The 18,992-nt window shown below is 28.7% G+C and overlaps 3 protein-coding genes across 3 annotated transcripts; 2 read left to right on the forward strand and 1 right to left on the reverse strand.

The window, feature by feature from the left end:
* Positions 1 to 2,170: 2,170 nt before the first annotated feature.
* Positions 2,171 to 6,063, forward strand: LOC130970305 (GRAS family protein TF80-like). The gene is made up of 3 exons (XM_057896344.1): positions 2,171 to 2,266; positions 3,957 to 4,291; positions 4,577 to 6,063. Exons 2-3 carry the CDS (start codon positions 4,282 to 4,284, stop codon positions 5,905 to 5,907), a joined length of 1,341 nt encoding a protein of 446 aa, XP_057752327.1. The 5' UTR covers positions 2,171 to 2,266; positions 3,957 to 4,281; the 3' UTR covers positions 5,908 to 6,063.
* Positions 6,064 to 6,370: 307 nt separating this feature from the next.
* Positions 6,371 to 9,616, reverse strand: LOC130969965 (probable inactive purple acid phosphatase 27). The gene is made up of 11 exons (XM_057895887.1): positions 9,393 to 9,616; positions 9,205 to 9,313; positions 9,001 to 9,118; positions 8,488 to 8,620; positions 8,198 to 8,385; positions 7,894 to 8,080; positions 7,545 to 7,612; positions 7,369 to 7,453; positions 7,087 to 7,275; positions 6,922 to 7,002; positions 6,371 to 6,689 (listed from the first exon to the last, which is right to left on the reverse strand). Exons 1-11 carry the CDS (start codon positions 9,609 to 9,611, stop codon positions 6,636 to 6,638), a joined length of 1,431 nt encoding a protein of 476 aa, XP_057751870.1. The 5' UTR covers positions 9,612 to 9,616; the 3' UTR covers positions 6,371 to 6,635.
* A 1,911-nt stretch (positions 9,617 to 11,527) lies between these two features.
* Positions 11,528 to 15,071, forward strand: LOC130965617 (GRAS family protein TF80-like). The gene is made up of 2 exons (XM_057890385.1): positions 11,528 to 12,175; positions 14,340 to 15,071. The coding sequence occupies exons 1-2, from the start codon at positions 11,528 to 11,530 to the stop codon at positions 15,069 to 15,071; spliced, it is 1,380 nt and encodes a 459-aa protein (XP_057746368.1).
* The last annotated feature ends 3,921 nt before the right edge of the window (positions 15,072 to 18,992 follow it).

Raw genomic sequence — 18,992 nt, forward strand, 5'->3', positions numbered from 1 at the left:
TGTATAAATGTATGTAATTATATTTTTTATTAATTTATGTCTTGTAAAATAAACGTTGTACGCCAATGAATAATAGTTCAAATGACATAGTCTCTCTAAGTAAGAGGTTGCGAGTTCGAACCTTCTATCCTTGGTAAAAAAAATAAATAAATAAAAAATAAAATAAACGTTGTACGCATAACACCGTATCCATATTTCTGGTAGACCTTGCTGTCTCAGTGTTGGAGTTCACGCACGCTAAATACAATTCCACTTTTATGACTTCAACGTTGTAGCAATCAATATGGTTGGGACCCAAAATTCCTGTAAATACTATCATTTCAGCATCCCTATATTTCTTTTCACACCAACATACATTCCAATCTTTCTGAGTTTCTTTTGAAAAGCCAACAGTTACTTTAATTGAGTGACAAACAAAATAGACTAATCAAGATGGAATATTAAGCCAATTGTTTTAGGGTGAAGTTTTTAGTGGGACAATGAATCTCAGGATGGGCCAGATTCTATGTCGATTAAGTATATTTGATAAGCAACAATTAAGTAAGTATTAGTAAAAGTAACATATGAAAAGATATTTAACTTTAGTGTTGAATTAAAATTAGAAAATAGTTTATATTTAATATATATTAATTACTTAAAATTTTCTTGAACAAGAATTAATTAAAATAAAAACTAAATAGTTTTCCATCAACATAATGGGGAGAAAAGATGGGCACATACGTGGAGGCATGAAATGAAGCCCAACCCACTACCTTATTATGGACCATCCATAATTATGGATCATGCTAGTTTTCTTTTATTTTTTTGGATTTAACTTCTGATTCTGGCATTCAGCCCACTTTCTCGAACTAAATTATCGTTATGTTCTTATTTCAAACGGAATTTTCCACCTATGAAAAAGACTCAAGTTTTGCATAATAGTGCTGGCCGAATAAATTACGTGATACGTACCAAAAGCTATGGATTTAATATGATTAATAATTATTCAAACTAGGATATCGTTGCATCCGAAGTTCAAGGGGGAAATCGCGTTACATCTCTCAGATAACTATGATGCCTAATTGCCTATGATTCATTACAAGTGAAGTATATTTTTTTTATTATCAACAAACTATAGTTTAAATGGCATAATCTTCTCATACTCATTTAGAGGTTACGAATTTGAATCTTATTTTTAACTTAAAAAAAAAATTTATTTTTAAAATTTATTAAAAATTTTAAAAATATTTCTAAATTTTATTTTCCTTTAATTTTATCTCTAAAATTTTATATTTGTATCAAATATATTCTTAAGAGCCAAATTTTTAAAAAATATAAAATCAATCTAATAATAATGTATGACAACTATATTTATTTTACTTATATTAAAAATTATTCTTATAAAATTATTGTTAAATTAATTTTAAATTTTTTAAAAAAATAACTGTCAAAATATATTTGATATAAGTAAACAAATTTTTAAAATAAAATAAAATTTACAAATATTTTTAAAATTTTTAATAAATTTTTAAGACAAAATATATATTTATTCTTGATTATATAACCAAGGGCAACAAGGATATTCTTTCTTACAAATGATGCCAATAAGTTTTTAATTTTTTAATTATTAGCTTCATCTAATTAATAAATGCATGTAAGCAACATAGATATGTTCTATTACATTTGGCTTTCTCCGCCTCCATAGACCAAGTAGCGAATTAGTGCGACAAATAATATCTTTAATCTTTGTTACCTTCTCCTTGTACCATATGAGACATGAGGGCATGGTTTCACATGACTCCAGAAACTGTTTTGGCCACGTTATATGTACCAAGCTTTACGAGGCATTAGTTTGTTTGTATATATATAATGAGAAATGTTAGACAATTAGAATTTATTATTTTTAGTTATTATTTAATAATTTAATAATATATTTATTTTATATTTTTAAATATTAATAATTAATTAATAATTAAAAATAATAAATTTTGATAGTCTTTTAATATTTTTTATTTATAATTTACTATATTATTGGAATGGATTGACTTTAGTTGTGCTAAGAATAATTAAGATTATTCAATTAACTTGGCTAACCATCGTTATACTCTATGCATGATGATCGAACACAACAATATATATATATTCTCAGAACCACCCTATGAAGACCAAAACCACAATCCCTTGAAGGATTTAAAAATCTGTATTTGAGGGAAGTTTGAGTGCTACATATATAGATTTGCATGATTATATATATGATACATTGATATCCCATCAAGTATGGATTCAAGTAAGTCTACATAAATTTATTAGGTTCCATCTGGATTCTGATTTTGAAAACATATATTTATGTTTTTCTTTTCCATTTTATTGTTTTTTAGAAGTAGAATTCAAACACAGTTTTAAATTTTCATTATTAGTGTTTATGAACACAAAACATATAAATATGTCAATACGGTGAAATACAAATATATTTTATTGTTAATAGATATATAATTATTTATGTCTTTTTTTATTAACTTATATTTTTTAGACATTTGGTTATAATTTTATTGTTGTTGCTCCAAAAAAAAGACAAATAAAAAACCTTATAAAAAATCGACACAAACTCAAAAAAAATTCAAATAAGAGATATAATTATGCATCTTAGAAAAATGAATCACTACAATAATTTTTTTTAAGCCACGGGTTTTTATATATGTCAAATTAGAAACCATAATCGTAAATAATCTTGATCATGGTTTTTAACTATAACTTTATAAAATAGTTTTTTGTATGCACACAAGTGATCTTCAAATATGACCAAGCACCCTTAGCAAAATTTTCAAAAAATAGCGTGATAATAGATATTAAAAGTAATGATTTTGAAGGATGATATTTTTCCAATATAGTTATTTTAAGATTTAAAAGGGTCAAATTCTTGGGAGCTAGTTAATTTAGTATTTTTTATCGTTATTTGACCATCATAAATATAATTTTTTAAATATACAAGTTTTATTAATTTATGTATAAATTTTAAAAAATATGTATGTAAATTATATTAATTTATATGTACAAATTCTAATAAATATTAGTATAAATTATATATTTTTTGTATGTAAAATTTGTGTATATATAAGAGCAAATTATTAATGCTAGTTGAATACTGACAAAAAATAATAATATTTACTAGTTATATATTTAGGGATGGACATACGGGGTGAGTAGAGGTTTCGGCTCGCCAACTTTTTTAAAAAAAAAATAATAGTAATAAGTTATTAAGTATGATTTAATTTTTTTAAAAATTTATTTAATATTTAGTTTAGTATAAATAAAAATTCAATCCAACATAATGATTTCTAATATTTTAAATTTATTTGACAAGTAAACCCTCGCACGAATAAAAAAAAGTACGATTTTATAGATTTATAAGTGTTAATAGTCTTTATATTTAATTTGTTTAATAGTGTGATAATATAGCTAATATATTTGTTGGTGGATTTAACTATTATTACTATATTATTTATGATCACATTCAGTATATATGTGTGATTTATTGAAGAAAGTACATTATTAAAACCGATTAATAACTATTTTAGAATTAATCCAATTAACACTGAATTAAAAAAAACAAACAATGCATAATATGTTACTTTTTTATTAATCAAATTATTACAATTCAAATTAAATTTTAAAAAATAATTTAAAATTATAATTTCAATCTTCTCACGTGCATGGCACGGGTGATTATACTTGTTAAGTGGGACTATAATAGAGATTAAAGTTAGTTTCTCTTAATGAAGAAGAGAGATATGCTTTGATTTCTTATTTATTATTTATAATGCAAAAACTGATGTGAAATTATTTTTTATGACAGGTAAGCCATAAATACGAATTGAAATGAATTTCTTATCAGAGATGGTCTAACTATTTTTTTCAAGATTTTATATCATTATTACTCAATCTACATCTTGATGGATGATGATTAATCAATCATGTAGGGATATCCAATTTCCACAAATCGCAAATCTCATATTCCTATGTGGCATAAGGACAAGAATTCAAGTGTAACAAAATCAACCTCTTCCGTTGTCCATTATCCCTACCTAGGAAAATCCTTCCATTTTAGAACTCCAATTTCGATGGACTTCAATGTTTTTTTCTATAAAGTCCTAATGCCGCACAACTGTTACGCTTTGCACTTGTGATTTAGTTACTGTGTGAGAGGCTTTAAAGAGTTTTTGGCCTTTGCCAAGAACGCTTCAAATTATCACAATTTGGTGCTGCTGTCAGAAAATTTTCTCTGCCAAATATTACCCTTGCATTATGGACTCAGGTATGTATATTACTTTGATCGGAGTATTAAATGTCTAGTTCGATACGAATAATTATATTTCTAATACGTCTCTTTATTTACAAATATTTTAATTCGAAATCTAGATCTTTTGACTATAGAAGTTCTGATTAAGTCAATAAAACTACTTTTTTTAAAAATTTAAACTGATAGAAAAAAGTATATAAATGATTATATCTCTGACCACGAATTACTCGAGTGTGAATGACAATCAAAATCTTTTTATTTGGTATCTGCTAATTTAGTTTGTTGTGAACTGGAAAATAGGTTCACCGTACCAATGGATAAGGGAGCCGAGATTGGAAGACAGCAACACCTCAAATCCATTTGATCTTCTTTACGATTGTGCCAAATTTGTTGCATCAGGAAGCATAAAAAATGCAGACATAGCACTTGAAAACATCTCTCACCAGTTGTCTCCGGACGGCGCAGCAGCGCAGCGAACGGTGACTTATTTCAGCGAAGCTCTGGCTTCCAAGATAGTCAAGAATCTTCCAGGAGTAGACAAAGCTCTAAACTCCTCAAAGAGATTAACTGCTCCTGAAGAAATCCTTGTCCAGAACTACTTCTATGAGTTGTTTCCATTTCTGAAATGTGCTTACTTGACTGCAAATCAAGTCATAGTTAAAGCAATGGAAGGCGAAAAAATTGTTCATATAATTGATCTGCATTGTGCAGAGCCGGTTCAATGGATTAACCTCTTGATGACATTGAATGAGCGTCCTGAAGGACCTCCTCATTTGAGGATCACAAGCATTCATGATAAGAAAGAGGTTTTAGATCAGATGAATGCTAGTTTGACAAGAGAAGCAGAGAAATTGGATTTTCCTTTGCAGTTCAATCCTATAGTTAGCACTTTAGAAGATCTTGACATTGATAGTTTGCCGGTTCGCACAGGCGAGGCGCTTGCAATTTGTTCTGTCTTGCAGCTGCATCGCCTTCTAGCCACAGATGATGAAGCTCTAGGGAGGAATTCCCCGGCTGCAACGATGAATCTGCATAGAGCAGTGCATATGAACCGAAGAACTTTCGCAGAGTGGCTCGAAAGAGATATGATGAATTCATATATTTCAAGTCCTATCTCTGCTTTGTCACCTCCTCCTCTGTATCCTTCACCTAAGATGGAAGCATTTTTAAGAGATCTTCGCAAACTGCAGCCGAAATTAATGGTGATAACTGAGCAAGAGACTAATCTTAATGGATGCAATCTTGTGGAGAGAGTTGAGAAAGCTTTATACTTCTACAGTGCCTTGTTTGATTGCTTGGATTCGACCGTGCGAAGAACTTCCTTGGAGAGGAAGAAAGTTGAGAGTTTGCTGCTTGGAGAGCAGATAAAGAACATCATTGCATCTGAGGGGTTTGAGAGAAAGGAGAGGTATGAGAAGCTTGAGAATTGGATTCGGCGGCTCGATCTGGCCGGTTTTGTGAGGCTGCCTTTGAGAGACAATGATAAGTTGCATGCTAAGGAGGTTTTGCACAACTATGGACACAAATATATGATTAGAGAAGGCCATGGTTGCTTACTTGTTTGTTGGGGTGATAGACCCCTTTTCTCCATTTCAGCATGGAGTTTTAGAGGATTAAATCTTTCTTTATAAGATGGAATCAATACCATATCTCCCTATATATGTATATCATTGTTCATTTGTTATTTATTCCAACTATTTATTACTCTTCTTATTATTAGAATGCTTGTAACTGTAAATGGATGTGCGATAGTTTAGTGCAGCACCTAAAATTTCTCATGCAACATATCTAGGATTGTTATTTTTTTTAATTATTATTTCAATGGAAACATGTACATCTATTTCTATTTCTATTAGTATTTGTTTGCTGTATTGGAATTTCAAGTGTGAAAAATTAAGTCTCACATTAGTTAAACTTAGTCTAAGTGAAGAAATTTGAGGTTTTTTTTCATTGATTCTTTCATAATCTTACAAATCTCTGTATAAAACTTGCATTGGGGTGTAAAACTATGCAGATCCAATCCATAATTCACCATTCTTTCTTAAGGAATAGAATTGCTTATGTTAAGGGAAATAAACATAATCAAATACCAAATGAAGAAAAAGAAATTATCATTAATATGAATCTCCATCCACATTTGAACAAGTGATAACAGTATTCTGAATAAAAAACTCTATATGAGAGAATTTTCACATGCACTATACACTAAGAATGAAAAAAAAAACATTTGTTCTGGAATTGTCTTAGACTATTCTTTGATTTTCACTACTCATACTATCTCTGTGTGTGTGTCTACACTTCTCAACCTATATTAGTCTTTCCTTTTATTTTATGTATATATGAATTTTTCAGTGAGCTTTCACTTGGTAATATGGAAACTGTCCTTAACTTCTTTCGTATCCGCTGTCACGAGCTGCAGAGAGTATAGTAGATGACAATCAACATAATTATATCCAAGTATAAAGAAATGTTTATTGAACATAGTTATTATCGTATTTTGAGTCGACATAACACTTATTTGCCTTTGAATAGGGAGTGAGTTCCATATTCGTGGAATTCGCACTTAATCCAAAGGCAAATGATAGAATAACAACATAGAATACGATGTTAACTATGTTAAAATTAACAGTGTAATAAATTCTAACCTCTAAGCTCAAATCATTCCTAGTAGCATGTGCTCTCAAATAACCAAATTCAGAAATCCTTATCAGACTCCAGTTATCCACCTATAAATACACAATTAAAAATATGTTATGTATATATGAATTAATGAATGTTGTTCATAGTGTGATGAAGATATCATTACTTACACTGCTTGGAAATTGGTCTAAGGTGAAGCCAGCATTGCCAACAACAACATGCACAGGAGCACTGTAATTTTTATGATCATATGTATCAACTCCTTTTGAATCCTTTTTGGGCATGGCTTTACATTGGTTTTGATATACAGAACAAGTTCTCTCATAATTATGCACATGCCCAAAAAGAACCAAATCAACCTGGTTCAATTCAGTCCAAGAATGAATATATAAAGTGAACAAAAAATTTAAGGGTCTATATAGTCTATGGAACTTGATTTACTAACTACTAACCTTATTGGCTAATAACAATGGCTCCACAGCTGCAACAAAATTCTTGTCAGCAGATGAATGATCTGAGGTATACATTGGCCTATGTCTGTAAACATTTAAAAATATTATGATCAATGAATATATATACTGTGAAATTGAATAAGCCTATGATTTAAACTAAACTAAACCAAACTCACCCCATGAATATTAGCCATGGAGTTTTTTGTCTATTAACTGAAGCCATGTCCTTTTTCATCCATGCATACTACAAAAAAGTGCAGTTAAATTACATGTATTAAAAAACTTATAATATTAAACCATAGATATGAACATGATAAAAAAAAGTTTAAAGTATATTTTTGTCCTTGAAGTTTTTTTGAAAGATTTTAAAAATATTCTTTAATGTTTAATTTGTTTCAATTTATTCTCTTATGTTTTAAATATGTCACAATTATATCCTTGAGGGTTAATACGGTTAAAAAAGATGTTGACATAACAATGATATGTCAACATTGATCAGAAAAAAAAAAGCTTCTCTGAATTTACCTGCTCAGAATTTTGTGACCAATCATGCTCAGTTGATATAACAGTGAAATGAACACTTGCTTGTTCAATAGAGTACCAAGGCTTATCCTTTGCTGAAGTTGGCATTGGAAAATATGTTTCATATGCTACTCCACATTCCCCACCAGAATCAGGAGTGATATATACTGAACCAGAATTCACATAATCCCTGAGTATATAATAAAGTATATTACAAACCATAAGCCTAGTAATTAATGATAACATCACTACATTAATTCCATTAATGATTATGATATAGTGATAATAATAATAACAATAATACTACCTCTCATGGTTCCCAATTGCTGTCATATAAGAAACTCTGGAAGCTACTGGATTAATAAGGCTAAGGAAGAAATCCCATTCTGCTAGAAAACCAGTGGCATAGCTTATGTCTCCAATGTGAAACACTGAGTCTACATTCTCAGATTTCACTTCTTCATCTATAGCTGAAATAACTGAAAGTGCTCCTGGCTGTGAATGAAAAATGAACTAGATCAAGATAATGAAATGAATGATGATGTTGTTGGTATTATTGTTCTGTGTATATTCTAGTAGTTTTGTCAAAAAAATTACCTGAATGTAATGTTCTTGTGAATCATCAAGAGGAGTTTTTCCCATATCACTATATGTAATGAATCTTAGTTCATCTGATCCTCCAGCAGGTGGAGTTAAAAACTTCATTTGTTCACTCCAACCAACAGAATCACTGCATCATCATAGCATAGTCACAATGTATTCCAATACAAATAGTTTCACAAGCTATATATAATCTAAACCTATTGAATTAAGTTCATAAACATATATTGAGTTTAATTTTAATGCACTAAAAGGGGTAAAACATTTTATCTAATTGTCTAATTATTACATTTGGTTTTTTAGATATTCGCATAGTCAATATAAAAAGTAGTTATTTTTGTCTCAACCTGGTCGATCAACGACTAATCTATCAATAAATTGTTGCATATATAAGGTGAAATTTAAAATTCCATCGGCTACTTAAATGGACTAATAAGCTAACTACTCGACCAACACAAATTGGTTAGTTATTTTTGCTAAGTGAATCTATCAAAATTAAATTCTTAATACCTTCCGTATGTGTAGTTGAAGGTGGTTGAAGGAGTAAGTCCTGTCATAACTGCTGAATGGATGTATCCAGGGTCATGCCATCCAAAATCCTTAGCAGGACTTGGAAGCAATGCTGAAGCTATCAAATGGAAACAGCATTTGTTGATTTGAACAAATACATAATATATAATTATGATTAGGTATAAATAATTAAGTAATACTCACAGCACATATCATCTGGTGAAAATGTAGTGATCACTGAGGTAGCTGATTTCCCATTTGCATATTGAACTTGTTGAGGTTGATTATCTCCACTAACCCATGTTAATCTCATCTGCAACACCAATCATTAATGTAAAATTAAGGAACAAAAGATTAATTAATTAATTAAAGTCTAGTTTTTGGTTACATACAGAAGTTGAAGTAGAATCAGTGGATGAGAGGTGGCCATAGAGAGGCCTCTTAGGATTAGAAAAAGTCAAAGGTTTTGACCTTCCAACAAAGCATGGGGTCAAGAATCCACCAGTGAAGAACACAAATTCGATGTCTGTTCTAATGTTGATGACGTGGAATTTTATTGAACCACTGCATGCTTTGCTCTTGCAATTAAGGTAATTCGGATCATTTGACATAAATTGTGCCTACATAAAAAATAATAATATCATATAAATTTCTTTAATTTTAAGTGGGAAAACACATAATATTCATTCATTATTGATTAATAGGTAACATAGATTTTAGTATGGAAACAAATGTAACGTATCAAATGTATAAAACATTATAATAAAATTGCACTCTAGATAATAAACAGTTTAGATTTATAAAATTTATATTAAAAAACATTAAATTGTTTTTTATAGAAGTGTTATGACTTATGACCTGATTATCTAATTTCATGACGTGATGATTATGTTAATTGAGACTGTTTTAAAGTTAATTTAATTATAAAATATCAGGTGATGAATAAAAACCTGAATGCTTAGCTTGCTACTCCCACTTTTGATTTTACTTAAGAATATGACATGTTAATAACAAAGAATAATTTTGCCGGACTTAACCTATATGAAGTTGATAAATATGCATTATTTTCTTAAGAATAATAATTAAGAATTTGCATGTCACTATGTCAGGTTGATAATAATTAAGAATTTTGCCGGACCGAATCTCTAAATTATTTGATAAAAAATAAAATAAAATAAGTATTAATATTATTTATTCGTTACTCACTGTGTGTACTGATATTGCATATACTTAGTTCGGTCCAAAAAAAAAGATGTTGATTAGTGTGTTATATATCAATATATGCAATGCCCTTTTCTTTTCTTTTCTTTTCTTTGGGGTGAGGTGATTTAGAAGGAATTCCCAAAATTATTATAATATAATACATATCCCCGAGATCCTTCTCTATATGCTAATGAACCTAGTTATTATACACTTCAAACTTCAAAGTATTAATCATTTGTGTTAATTACGTCTCAAAGGAATCCACTTCACTAGGCCTCAAATATTCGACCGGTACTTTTCAAGATTGCCCATTATTTCTGTGGTTAGAATTTTCACTCATGAATAAGCAATATTTATTATACGGTGAAAACTCAGGTGCAGTCGATTTCACATGAAGTTGATAGTTGAGAGTTTTTAAATGAAAATTTAGTTAAATTAGTCAAATTATCTAACAGTCTTCATTTATCAACTTCACGTCAAGTCAACTGTACCTGAATTTTTTTCATATTATATATATAAAATAAAAATAAACAGATAAAAAAAGAATGTTTATATACAGTGGAACTTGCCTCATATAGTGTAGCAAAAAGTATAAGATGCTATATATATATATATATATATATATATACGAAGATGAATATATGCTTTTGTTTCCATCCCCATTATGCACAAATAAATAAATAAAATGAATAATTCTTATTAATTATAACTTCAAATATAGTTTTAGTTTCGTAATAGTTAACATTTAAATAATATATTTTTCAAATCCTATAAAGTGGATTCTTTTTCTTGTTGTGACCGTTTTTTTTTATTCGTTTAGTATTAATTTTCTCTGTTTCAATAGTTACAACTGAGATTTTTTTTAACTATAAATATTATGAAAAATAACTCAAAAATAAAATAAAAGATAAATTTTTTCTAATTGTTTTTTAATTATATTGAAAAGAAAATTACTAAAAAATTTGACACAAATTCTATTATTAATAAATTACGAAGAATCAACCACTTCGTTAGTAAAAAGCACACATATTTTTTATCTTTTATAATATATTCTTTATCGGTATATTTTTATAATACATCTTACATTATATAATTTTTTACATAATTTTTTAATATTATATGTTATTGGCCCCAACGATAATATTTCTAGATCCGTCCCTGTATATATCATTACTTGTCTAATAATAAGGAAATGTCTAGAGGTCAACAATTTTATTAAATTTTGGCCAACATGTAACTAGCAAAAAAAAATGAGTAATTCCACACCATTGGATAAAATCTGACACCATTAAAACTCTCACACCATCATTGTTATGTGGCACACATGCATTTATTTGATATGATTATTGCATTGTTAGGTTCAGCACATGGATATCCCTGGTTCAAAGGGATTACTAGCGAGCCAAGGGGCATGCTCCTCAAAATTCTTGTGCGCAATTGTGCTAAGTACATTGAATGTGGCAACATCTCAGATGCAGATTCAGCATTAGCAAAAATTTCTCACCTTGCTTCCTCAGAAGGTGATCGATTCCAAAGGCTAGCAACTTATTTCAGTGAGGCACTTACATGCCAACTTGTGAATAGATCAAACCTCCATGGTGCACATAACATTCTATCAAAACCACTCTCAACTTTTGAAGACTCTTTTGCTAAGGGTTTATTCTTTGAACTCTATCCATTCCAAAGGGTATCTTATGCGGTTACAAATCAGGCCATTATTGAAGCCATGACAGGGCTTCAAGGTATTCATATACTTGATCTTAGTGCACCCCATGATGCTACTCAATGGGTCCTCTTTATGCAGAGTTTGAAAGAGCGTTGTAGTTCTTCTTCTTCTTCATCAACTAGACCACAACAACGACCATATTTGAAGATCACTTGTGTGCATACAAATCAGGAGGTGTTAGCCCAAATGAAGTTGCGGTTGACATTGGAGGCTGACAAGTTTTTCCAATTCGAATTCAATGACATTGTGAGTATATATATCAACTGTGTCAAATGTATAAAACAAAATCCAACTATTAATTTAGCCATATATATATAAAATATAAAATATATCTTAAAAATATATATTTATATACAAATACATAATAATAAATTTAATAATTAAATTTATGTACACAAAATATTTTTATATACATACACTTCAATAATTTTAATCACTGTTTACCTAGGCCTATAATATACATAGATCTATTAAAAGTAGGATTATTTAACAATATTTTATCTAATTTTGATTTGTAATTTTATTTAATTTTAATTAAATTTTATGATTTAAAAAATTTTAATCAAAATGTATTAGTGTGTTTACAGATCAAGTTAATTCGAATGTGTAGAAGAAAAAATACCGAATCAATTAGATTTTAACTAGTTTGGATTAGTTTAAATTTGAGATTTTTTGTTAGTGGATTTGAACCAATCCAAATTGATTAAACACAGATTGAATTGGTTTAGATAATCAGATATCCAATTGAAAATAAAATTTAGAAAAAATTAAAATAATATAAGAAAAAAATAAAAAATTATAGAAATAATATGTAAGTGAAAAAAGATAAAAATAAAAAGTGATACATCATTGAAATTATATTTAAATAAATATTTTAATTTGAGTTAAAAAAAATAACGTTGTATATATATATTATTATATATATTTTTTTAAAATTAATATAAACTTAATAGAATAATCGGGTTGGTTTGGATATTGCAATCCCACAAATATTCGAAACCAATTAGATCTGATTTGATTGTCAGATACATCATTAATATAATTCAGTTGGGTTAATTTTAATTGGGTAGTTGAATGTGAATATCCTAAAATTTAATTTATAATGTAAAAGAAGCTCTAAAAGTTTATTTGGGTGAATGTAATTTTGGCCAACTTATTACAAAATTGAGTTTTCCATGAATAATGGAGAGACAAGGAGTACGCTTTAGTTAATAATAAACAAGTCTGAATAAGTCATAAAATGACTAGTGTATGATGCTATTGATAAAGGAATAAGATGGAAACAGTCTAATAATTATCCATGGTCTTATAATTATTTTTAACTTCTCAACATATATACACAAGTTTTAGGATATATATATTATTGAGTTAACATATATAAAAATGTTTGTGTGTACAAATAATATATCTAAACTAAACTTATCAAATTTGTATAATTACAACAAAAAAGAGTACAGATAAATAAAAATTACCTATGATTTTATAATATTTTTAATTCTCAACATATATAAAAAATGCTAGCGAGAAGGTTAATACTTTTAAAAAAAATTATGAAGAGTTAATTTAATTAGTATAGAAAAAAATAGAATAATAATAATAAATAAAATTATTAGAGATTGTTTTATAAGAAATTCAAAGTTAAAACTATTTGATATTTTTATATTTAATATAATTAAAAGATGTAATATTTAAAAAAATATTTGTATTAAAAAAATATGTATTTAATATAAATCCAAATTAAAATATTTTTTAATACAAACATATATATTTTTTTTACCTAAGACATCTTTTGATTATATTAAATACAAAAATATCAAATGGTTTTAACTTAAATTTTTTGTAAAATAATCTTTAATAATTTTTTTTATTATTATTATTATTATTATTATTATTATTGAGTGACTATATATATATATATATATATATATATATATATATATAAGAATTTAATAAATGAATTTATTATTATTTTTGTCCAAAAATACAAAAAATATAGTACAATATTATTGTGCAATTAATAAAATAATTATTTTATTTTATTTTATTTTTGGACGGGGACTATTATGTCTAACAAAAAAAAACGTTGGGGATTGATTTGTACATTAGTTTTTCTTGGGGACTAAGATGTCCGTTTTTAAAATCTTTGGGGACTGATCGAGATAATTACACTGCCGGAAAATGAACTAGGGATTGATTTGTCTGTCGGAATAAAACCTTGGGAATTAATCTGTGTATTAATTTTTCTTGGGGACTAAAATGTCCAATTCTAAAATTCTCAGGGCTAATTTAGGTAATTACTCAAAAAAATATTAATCTCTTAATCTTTTTCTTGATTATTATATTACTATTATATGATATCTAAATTTTAATATTTTTAGTTGGTACTGATAATTTTGCAACATATATACAGGTGAGTACTTTAGAAAATTTAAACCTAGATAATTTGCCTATACTTAACGGAGAGCCTATTGCAATCAGTATTGTTCTTCAATTGCACCGCCTTTTAAGCACCGATGATCCACCTGTTCCAGTTGCAGTATCCAACCAATTCTTCTATCAACAAAGTTTTGCAGATGTGATTGCCAAGGACAGTTATAATAATAACAATCACAATGTCATAATTAATCAAAGTCCTAATTCGGCATTGGCACTAGCAACTCATCATCGTTTAACTCAAAGCCCAGTGCCTAAGATGGAGTGTTTTCTGCACGGCCTCTGGAAGCTCCAGCCCAAAGTTATGGTCATCATGGAACAAGAATCAAACGTCAACGGACAATCCTTAACGGATCGGGTTGACAAAGCCTTGGATTTCTACGATGCGTTTTTTAAATGCTTGGTAACTGCACCGTCAGTGAAGAAGATCTTCTTTGAGAGAGCGATGTTGGGAGAGCAAATAAAGAATATAATTGCGTGTGAGGGAGCTGAGAGAAAAGAAAGGTATGAGCCGCTTAAGGCGTGGATCTCAAGGCTTGAACTTGCTGGGTTTTGCGCTGAAGCTATTAGCTTGGAGGGGATGTTAAGAGGAGTAACTGAATTGCAGAATTTTGCACATGGCTATAAGATTATTAGAGATGAAAAGTTTTTGTTTCTGTGTTGGAATAATAATCCACTCTTTTCTTTATCAGTCTGGAGATACTTGTGATGATGATGAAGAAGAAGTATCACCACAATGTGCACCAGCTTATTATTATGGATAGGAAACAACTATTGTTGGGTGATATTATTACGGTGGATACTATCACGAAGATTTCACAATTGTTTTTATATAAAGATGTATAAGTATAGAGTACCAACATATTATCTGCCAACTTCTGCCAACTCTTATTTATATTTGTGTTTCATGGAAGTGTATTTATAAATGTGTCTAATAATTAATATATTTAAATACATATATAAAGAGACACATCCAGAAAATATATCTATAAAGACACTTTTATTAAACACAGTTAGAAAAAAGACATTTTTATTAGACACATCCACAAATTATAAATAAGAGTTGGAACCGTTTTTTTTATTATTAGATAATAAATTGTAGGGTTTGATTTGATATATTATAAAAGTATTATCTTTTTTTAAGACGTAGCTAAACAAATAAAACACACTTTTAATACAAAACTCTTTATGAGAAGATATTTTTAATATTTTTATTTGAGTAGATAACTATTATTATATGTCAAGTAATTTTTGTAATTAAATTTAACTATTATTTTTTAATATTGTTATTGAAAGATTATTCAACTGCCATTGTTAATTTTATTTTGATTTTTTAAAAATATTATGTGTGCAAAAAAACAATCAACAAATCAATCTTTATGTATTACTGATAACTAATTTTAATGATTATTTTTAGTGTATTTTAATATGTATTTTAATTTTCTTTTTAATTTGTTATGCTTTTGGTCACCATATTTTATTGGCGAGTAAATATTTAATTTAGTCTCAAAATTTAAAGTGTGTATTAATTAACTTTTTTATTTTAATAAATGACCAATTATATTCTGTAAAATTAAAAAGAGGACCACTTCGATAAAAAGTGTCTAAAATGTCTTTTTTTTAAGATGTTTTTTAATAATTAAAATTTAATAAATATAATAGATTAAATTGTGTTATTTTTGTCAAAATTAAGCCAGAAAAATTAATTTGACCGAAAAATAGTGAATCAAATTTTGAATCGTTCTAAATTAATATTATTTTTTATAAAAAAATTACTACAATACTCCTATTATAAAAAATGACTAAAATACTCTTATATATATATATTAATTTTAAAAATTTTAAATTCTAACCCTTTTCTTCTTTGTATCATAAGGTTAGAATTCAAAATTTTTAAGATATATATATATATATATATATATATATATATATATATATATATAATTGGGGTATTTTAGTTATTTTTTATAATAAAAATATTGTAATAATGTTTTATAAAAAAAATATTAATCTATACTGATTCAAAATTTAATTTATTAATTTTTTGACAAAACTGATTTATCCGATCTAATTTTAATAAAAATAAGATAGTTTAATACTTTAATTGATTATATGTATTAATTTTTAATTTTTAAAAAATATTTTAAAAAATATTTTTGACATCTTTAATTAAGTGGCTCAAAAACGTAAATTTTCTATCATCTCCAAGTGAATTGCCGTTCCTAGAATCATTATCATCACTACTTATTATTGTTTATCTCCATTATCAACACCACCGTATCCTCACTCACTCACTCCCACCGTCTCCACATTATCAACCCCACCGTGCCTTCCTCCATTTTCGCTACCTCATTCAACTTAAGCTTGTCCCTTCCATATCATTGACCCATCATCATCTATCCATTCTCCACCCTCACGCCTACTAATCATCTCACTTTACTACCTCATACTCACTCCCACATTATCATTATCACATCTCTCTCTCCCTCTTTGAAGTAGTTATCGTGACATAAACTCAGACAGAAAATGGCCCTCGGAGGAGAGAAACAAGATCACGATAGTATCGAAGCAGAGGCATCATCAGGGAAAAAGACACAATGTGGGATCGAACAAGAGGCTAAAGAGACTTTCAAGGCGGATTAGAGGTCATCGACAAAAACGATACCCTAGTTCTTTAAATCGGGGGAGGCACAGCGATGGCCTTGCGTGGCAATACCCATGTGACAGCAACCATGACTTTAGGGATGGTCAAGGACTCAAGGGCACGAAGCGTGAGGCTCGGTGTTGGCATCTTGCAACATGCAGTGAAGGAGTCTTCGGTGGCAACGATTTCTTGGAATGAAATGTTGATGGAAAAAAAAGAAAGAGAAGATGAAAACTCCGGGTCTCCGCTAAGGTGGGGGCGGGTTCTCGTTGAATGACGTCGTTTTTATATTATCAAACTAGTACTTAACAGTACACGTTAGCACTGATAAGACGGAAGTTTATTTAAAAACGAATGAAGACTCACGTTTTTTCGATTAAGGGACGTAATTGATCATTTATAAAAGTTAGGAATTTAATTGATGCGTGATTTGAATTTCGAGAATCGAATTGGCATTTATTTTTTTATTGGCCCAAAGAAAATTACCATTTATCAATACTTAGAGCAACTTTAATGAGATATTTTTTTGATATCATTTTTTATTTTTGCCGAAGCTTAACTGATTTAAAATTAAAATTTGTATTTGATATAATTAAAGTTAAAATTCAGGTATAGTTAATTTTATGTGAAATTGATAATTTAGATGATAATTTAGTTAAATTTATCAAATTATTTAACGATTCTTAACTATTAATATTGAGTTAAAAAATTAACTAATTTAATTGATGATGATAAATATTATTTTATTGGGTGATTAATTAGTTTTAAATGTGTTTGGTTAAGTGTTGCAGGTCATAAATCAAAGAATTGGCAGCCCAATTAGAAGGAAACAAAAACTAATTTATTGGTGAATATCTAACTAACAAAGCCCAAAGTCACTAAGCAAATAAACCAAATGGGCTAAAAAGTAAAAGAAGAAAATCCAAGCCCAAGTTGATCCTACCAAGCTTCTCATACAAGATTGATGTCTTCACTCTCTTTTATTGCTTCGGTCAGCAACAAAACACAGGAAAGAGAGCTTCATTCTTCCTACTCATTTCATCAAAGAAGAAAGAAAGAGAAAGCCTAATCACAAAGGCCTCAAATTTGATGAAGTGAGCCCATATTCATAAGCAAGCCCATTAGGTGATGCAAGTCCATTCCTTATCTAATTTAGTGGCTAATCAAGTAACTAAAGTTCATTTGCATCTGAACTAATCCCTTCTCTACTGAACCAACTCTTTGTTCTCGTTCTTCTCTTCTCTCACCCACGCATGACAAGATGGCTATGCTAGGGTTCACATCCTAAAAGAAAAAGAGAGTTCTTGATCGCAAGTTTTGTCTTTCAGACAATACACAAAGAAGAAAAGGGGAAGAAACTTCTTGAAGAAAAGGTCAAATCAATGAAGCCAAATATAAAGGGCTCCTCTAGCTTAATCAGAAGATAAAGGTAGATTGTTTCTATTTTCATGCATGTTGATAGCTTGATTGAAACCTACCTTCTTCTACACATACCATTTTAGAAAAAAAAATGAAGAAAGTGGTGTCTGTTTTTTCCTGTTGTGAATCAATGAATGAGATTGTTTCTTGGAGCCAAAACACAAGATTATGGCTTGGATTCTAATAAGCTGATTGAGACAGAAAAATATTACTGCTGCTGTGTCAGTTACGGAGCTTAGTTCTAAGTCAAAATTCCTGATTTTTTGTGCTGATGAAAGAAAGAGAGAAGTGCTAATTTAAAGCTGGTTCAAGAACCAAGGAGCTAAATCCTAGCCGTGAAAAAAGCAAGATACAAATAGAAAAATTACTTCAGAGTGAAGGCAAGGAGAGATAACCAGTGTTATTGAGATTTTGTTCTGTGAAGAGTTCTCTGAAGAAATTCCTCTACTTGGACAGTGCTTTCTTTTAAAGAAGCATTCCGCCAAAAATGAAGAACTGAATTAGAGACATGCAAGTCTGATTTATCACATAGCAAAGGGGCTGTTGAAGAGTCAATCTCTTTCATGT

The sequence above is a fragment of the Arachis stenosperma genome, chromosome 3 (genome assembly GCF_014773155.1).
Source record: "Arachis stenosperma cultivar V10309 chromosome 3, arast.V10309.gnm1.PFL2, whole genome shotgun sequence".
In the NCBI taxonomy this organism is placed as follows: domain Eukaryota; kingdom Viridiplantae; phylum Streptophyta; class Magnoliopsida; order Fabales; family Fabaceae; genus Arachis; species Arachis stenosperma.